Source organism: Mchenga conophoros, linkage group LG14 (genome assembly GCF_057382185.1).
Source record: "Mchenga conophoros isolate Kocher_MC1m ecotype Shallow Benthic linkage group LG14, M_conophoros_male_GT1.1, whole genome shotgun sequence".
Taxonomy (NCBI): domain Eukaryota; kingdom Metazoa; phylum Chordata; class Actinopteri; order Cichliformes; family Cichlidae; genus Mchenga; species Mchenga conophoros.
Window position 1 is genome coordinate 31,311,441 of NC_140539.1, and position 6,810 is coordinate 31,318,250.

General features: G+C 37.2%; 1 protein-coding gene across 1 annotated transcript; it reads left to right on the forward strand.

Moving 5' to 3' along the window:
* The first annotated feature begins 4,119 nt into the window (after positions 1-4,119).
* LOC146560093 (olfactory receptor 1500-like) lies at positions 4,120-5,091 on the forward strand. The gene has a single exon (XM_085245018.1). It carries the CDS (start codon positions 4,120-4,122, stop codon positions 5,089-5,091), a length of 972 nt encoding a protein of 323 aa, XP_085101144.1.
* Positions 5,092-6,810: the final 1,719 nt, after the last annotated feature.

Here is a 6,810-nt window from a genome sequence, read left to right on the forward strand (position 1 = left end):
ATGACAAGTACTTTTTGTTGGGTATATATTGTATTGGGTAAAAATCACCCGGCGTTAGTGATGGTGTTACTATTTTTAGCAATAGTGTTCTAAGGTTAATAATACATTTTTTTTAAATCCAAAATAAATAATTTCATAAAAAATGAGACTTCAGGAAAACACATGAGTATAACAGGTGTACATTGCCTGTGCTTTCTTGGTTTGACTGCCCTCACACCTTTATACATAGCTCATTGTCTACAAGAAGCTTTGTAACAGTTTCTCATGAGGCTTCGATGAACAGTAGTATCATGTACTGTGTGTGGACAGGCACGGTGGACCCCAAAATGCAGACTCACAGAGGCAAATGTAAACTCAAAACTCATCTTTTATTGCTGGATTGCAAAAGGAACAGAAAACTAACTATACTGGAAATTATAACAAAGCTTAAACTAGCAGAAACACACAGCATCGGATGAGGGAGACAGCAACACAGGCAAAGGAAGACACGGGGTTTAAATACACAGAGGAGGCAGTGGGAGACAGATGGGAAACACAGCTGGGACAAATCAGACCTAACGAGACAGGGACAGCAACACTAGAAACACTGACATGAGAGACAGACTTTCAGGGTTAAACAGGATGGTTAACACATAGATGTTGACGTGACAAGGGGATACAGCTCACAGGGGAGACAGAGCAACCATGGAACACAGAGACAGACACCAGAAGACAGAGAACTCTAACATAGAAACCAAAAGACTAGAAATGATAAATAATGGCAAAATCAAAGGTAAATGATAATGCAAAACTCAAAACACTGGGTCAACGACCCAGGTACGCTAACAGGTAGCAAAATAAGCTGAGGGATCAGATGGACCTCTCAGATCCTGTCCATGGCCCATGCTGGGTTTTTTTTTTTGTATTTCTTATGGCTTTTTGGATATTGTTCATCTATTTTTTAAAGCCTGACACCTTTTCTCTTTTTCTTCTACTAGTGTAGTTTCTGTGCAATGTGTTAAAGCAAACAAGCTGTTGGAGCTATCTGTTCTTTATTTTTATTATTTTGAAATTAGTTAAAGTTTGTTGTTAGTTTACTTATATTTTGGGGTTTATTTACAAGTTTATTTGTAAGTTAATATTTGTTTCAATGTTTTGTTTGTTTAATGTTACTTTGTTAAATTAGTCAGTAAGAGCTGTAGGGCCATTTTGTTTCTATAAATAAAGAGACTGGTATAGGACCAGCATGCACTGGGGTGGGCCTATGGTTTTTTACCAGAGCAGGAGAAGCAGCAGGAAGTAACAAAAAATGGATCTTGTTATTGCTTGCCAAACTGGATAAAATAAACCATAAAAACGCAACTTTCAAGTTTGGACAGTGGACTTCTTTTGCCTGCGTACGAAATATTATCTCAGTGCTGCAGTGGCTTGTGGACTTTTAATTGTGGGATGTTTGGTCTGTCAAACAAAAGGAATTGCCACTACACAAGCAAACCAAAAAATCAACAACAACAAACACACTCCATACCATGAAGGGATGTGTAAAGTTTTTAACTAACAGCTCTTGGTAGACATCTACTGGATTTCTACTTGCTGTGTCATGAAATCACGCTTTGCACAGTTACAATCCAAGTGCAAACAGACTGAGTAACACAAAGTGAGCATTTATTTTGTCTGATGCAAAGTCCAGCAAAGAGTCCACAAGCAAAAGTCAAACTGAATCCAAAGCAATAGTGATGGGATTTCCAGCTCTTTTTAGAGATCCGGCTCTTTCGGTTCAGCTCACTAAAAAGAGCTGGCTCTTTCGGCTCCGAACAGGCTCTTCAGGTTGTTTTCTTGCTTTAATTAATTTATTATTAACAATAATATGAAATTATGCACAAAAGGAATTACTAACGTAAAAAAAAGTGGTTTTATTTATATATGTTTATATATAAATACATGCGGTGGCTCCTAGAGACAAAACACGTACAAACTCCAAAACACATTTCTAGCATGAACTGAACTTCCAAAGCAGAGCTACTAGATCACTTAAATGACACAATTGAAAGCATGTGTGTATTGTTTGTGTATTACACAGGCACTCATATATATTCAAATAATTTAAAAAAAAGTTCATTTACCTGTTACTACCACACACCAAATCCGGTTGTTGGTACTTGCTGGCTTGTGTAGCCACAAGATAACAAAAGCTCAACACTGCGCCCAGCATCCTGAAGCACTTCTGTTGTATTTTGTACGTGTTTTGAGTTTTTATGTGCTTCTGAGTTTTTACATGTTTTTACTTGTTTTGGAGTTTGTACGTTTTTTTTTTTACGTGTTTTGGAGTTTGTACATGCTTCAGAGTTCGTATGTGATTTGAAGTTTGTATGTGCTTTGTCTCTAGGCGCCACCGTAAATATACTTTTATTTATTCACTCCACATAAAATGTAATAAATAAATCATATAATACAAAAATCAACTATTCACATTTCAACTTTTAACTATTTAAATTTTCAGCTTTTTCCTTTTACAAATTTAAAGTGAAAACAACACAAAACAATGCAAACCACAACACAATTAAATATAAATTATAATATGAAAACAAAAAGAACATGCATATTCTCTGTCATATGGGCCCGCATGAATAAACTTTCAGAATCTTTTATCATTTGCAACCAAAAATAGTTGTGGATGATTACTATACCTTTCTAATGTGATGTTGTTGTCCCTGGCTCTCTTTCTCTCTCTCTCCCTCTGGCTCTGTTCCTGTGCTACTGAGTGTAACTGCCCGTCCCCCCCCCCCCCCCCCCCCCTTTGCAGCGTAAAGCACAAGGCTCGCGTGCAGAGTGAAGTGGGAAAAAAGTGCGAGAGAGAGGGTGAGAGAAAGAAAGAAAAAAAAAACCCCACGTACGGCTCGCGATGAGGAGCCAGCTCGCGTCGTTCACGTCAAAGAGTCGGCTCTAAGAGCTATTTCGTTCGCGAACGACCCATCACTACAAAGCAAGCAGTGAACACAAAGGGCTGTTAACCAGACAACACACAGCTTTTGACTGCAGACATGATTTGTGAGAAGTCAAAGGAGCTTGCAAAGAAAAGCTCAGGCTCAGGCGATCCTCTAATCGCCTGAGCCAAGGTGTGAGTGGGCGTTAAGGCCTTAACGCCCACTCACATCCTGGGCCATCTGACCTCAGGAATTCGCATGATAAGGTGGGGCCAGGTTTCACAATGAACACACCCGAAACTCTGGCTGATTGGGACCCACACCCAGTTTCACACCTTGGCTCAGGCGATTAGAGGATCATCAGGGGGTCCTTTTGTCCCTCTGTGGGGGGTTACTCCCACTAGGTTTATATCTGGGAGTCTCCACCATTTGACCTTAGAACTGAAGAAGCTTCTCGGATGAGAGGTGAAACGTCTTCAAGCAACTTAAAGAAGTCCAGACGCTTTTCTTTGCAAGCTCCTTTGACTACGATGACCTGGATGACTGAGAACCTTCACAGACGATTTGTGAGAACATTTAATCATAAAGAAAAAAGAACCTAATAATTCCCCAAATTTTTAACAGAAATAAAATTACAGTTCTAAAAGAAATGAATAATTCAGGCTTTAAGGGTGATGTCAATGATGCTATGATCGTGTGTGCGTGTGTTTCCCAAGAGTAGTAATCTTCATTCAGATCAAAGACAACATGTGACAAACATGTCTCTAATAAAACTTAGAGCTACACATCAAGTTATTTCTTCTGTGATTTGTTGGATTAAATAAACTTTTTCTTTAGTTTTGCACAGTGAAGCTCTGACAATCTTCAGTGCAAATCATTTCATTATACAGTAGAAGCAACGAGTCACTTCAAAAGTTTGAGTGCACATGGGAGCTGTTTCCTCTGAGTGTTATTTACCCCACACATCATTAGTTCAGACTCTGTTGGAAACATTTACAATATAAAACCATCAACACTGTTTTGGAAAGTGGGTTATGTTCTTGCATATTTAGAGCTGAGGTGTATTGATGATATGAATAGAGCGAATTAATCATTATTATAATAGAGTATCTAATCCAAACATTTGTATCATTTTTGTCATAGGACTAAAATGTGGTTTGTTTAATTTTACCTTTGGTTTATGATTATTTCTTTGTGTATGCATAAATGATAATCAATGAAATACACCAATATTACCACTATAAAAGAGTTCATTATTATTGGATTTCCTGGACTTCCTCCTGAATATTATGGTCCAGTGTCTGTTCTTCTTCTTCTTGTTTTCCTTGCTATTGTAATTGGAAATGGTTTCACTATAGCTGTTATCATTTTTGAGCGGACTCTGCACAAACCAATATACGTAATCTTTTCTAACCTTGCAATGACAGACATCTGCTTTGGCGTGGTGACTCTTCCAAAAATCATTGCCAGATACTGGTGGAATGACATGATCACTTCTTTTGGAGCTTGTTTTACACAGATGTATTTTGTTCATTCTTTGGGAGCTATTCAGTCTTTAAACTTGCTGATGATGGCTTTGGATCGTTTTGTTGCCATATGGTTTCCATTCAAATATCCCATTTTATTTACAAACAAAGCAGTGGCTATTGCTTGCACCATGTGCTGGGTTTTAACATTTATACGTTTGCTGGGAATTGTGCTTCTTACCTTAACTTTACCTTACTGTGACCAGAATATTATCATGCAGTGTTACTGTGATCTCATATCAATAACAAGGCTGAGTTGTAGTGATGAGCGGGACTATGTGTACAGTGTTGCACTTGCTAATGCAATGTTCACTCTCCTGGTTCCTTTAACATTCATAATTTTATCCTATTTTTCTGTCATCATAGCTGTTCTGAGGATGTCTCAAACTGAGAGACGTCACAAAGTGCTGTCCACTTGTGCCCCTCAGCTCTTTATTACCAGCCTTTTCTATGTGCCAAGATGCTTTGTTTATATTGCTACTGGTGTGGGATTCAATTTTAATCTTGTTATTCGGATTATTATTACAATGATGTACAGCCTCATACCTGCTGCTGTTAATCCAATCATATACTGTTTCAAGACTAAAGAAATAAAAAATGTTTTGATGCGGAGATTTAAAAAAGGAAAAGTGAGCACTGGATTAAAAACTGAATGCAAATAAATTGTTAATATTTTCCTGCTTCAACAAAACAAATATGTTTTTTGTATTATTTTATTTTATTTAAGAATTTTATTTAGGAATACTAACAACTGATAACGATGCTCATAAGTTATTAATTGCAATTGCATTCATTGCATTATATGTAAGTTGTCAAATGAAATATTTGGGTCTTTATTAATATATATCATTTTAAAATGTGTTTTTATGTCAAATGTTTAGTTTAATAATATTTTTAGAAAGGTTTTTGATACTCAAATTAACTTACAGAATGAAACAGAGAAACATTAACTGCTGACATGTCTTAATGTGATAACTTTATCAAGTCTTCTTCTGATATCAATTTTTTTGCATCTTTTTAAAACTGAATTTTTCGCTTCTCCGCACTTAAACTGCATTAATCCTTATATGAGTAATATGATGATCGTTCATTTTTAAAGGTTTGTCACACTTAAATTCTTCATCTCACCAAAACCTTTAAATATTAGACAAAGAAAACACAAGTTAACACAAAATGCAGTTTCTAAACCAAGGCGTTTATTATCAGGGGGGAAAACATCCTGACCTGAATTCTATTGAGATTGTGTGGCATGACAATGTTTTATGCTTGAAAACCCTCTCTAACCCTCTAGAAATCTGCGCAGATGAGTAGGCCAAAATTCTTCTACAGTGCTGTAAAAGACTCATAACCAGTTATCGCAAATGTTTGATTGCAGTTGTTGCTGCTAAGGGTTTCCCAACCAGTTAGTAGGTGTAATCACTTTTTCACACAGGGTCATGTGGTTAAGATTTTATTTTTTTGCCTTATTGATAAATACCTTCATTTAGAAACTTCATTTTATGTTTTTTATGTTTACCTTTGTTTTTGTTTAATATTTAAATTTGTTTGATGATCTGAAACATTTAAGCGTGACAAACAAAAAAATAAAGACTTTTTCACACCATTGTAGTTCTTTTGAAAATGGTTTGAAAGGTAGGTCTCTTGTTGCCTTAAGTTCCAAACTGAAACTAATCAAACATCATATATTTATCATTCTTGTCTGGGATAACAAAAATTGTCCATACTCATTCTCAAACTTTGACACATTTCATAACATGTTAACTCTATGTGCTTTTCACAGAAGACAAAAACATAGAAAACATGTAGTTTTACGATGCCTTGAAGCTAGAAAAACTGCGAAATGAAACAAAACAAAACAACAACACCTACAAAGTATAAGCCTGTGTGAATAAAAAGATTTTGAGTCTGTTTTTGAATCCATGTAGGGGCCTCTTGTTTCAAGGAATGGGACCACAATAACTGAAAGCATCATTAGCACACTTTGATCTAATTCTGGAAATAGTTATAAGATGTGCAGCTGATGAACTGAAAAATCTGACTAGATTGCAATTAGTGGGCAATTCAGATATATATTGGCTTGAACTATCTATCCATCCATCCACTTCTGCTTATCCTTGGCCGGTTTGAGGGAGCAGGAGCCTAAGCAGAGAAGTCCAGACCTCCCTCTCCCCGACCACTTCATCCGGCTTGTCAGGGGGAACACAAGGGTGTTCCCAGGCCAGCCGAGAGATATAATCTCTCCAGTATGTCCTGGGTCTGCCCCAGGGCCTCCCCCCGGTGGGAAATGCCCAGAACACCTCACCCAGGAGGTGCCCAGGAGGCATCCTTGTGAAATGCCAAACCACCTCAACTTGTTCCTGTCAATGTGGAAGAGTAGCAGC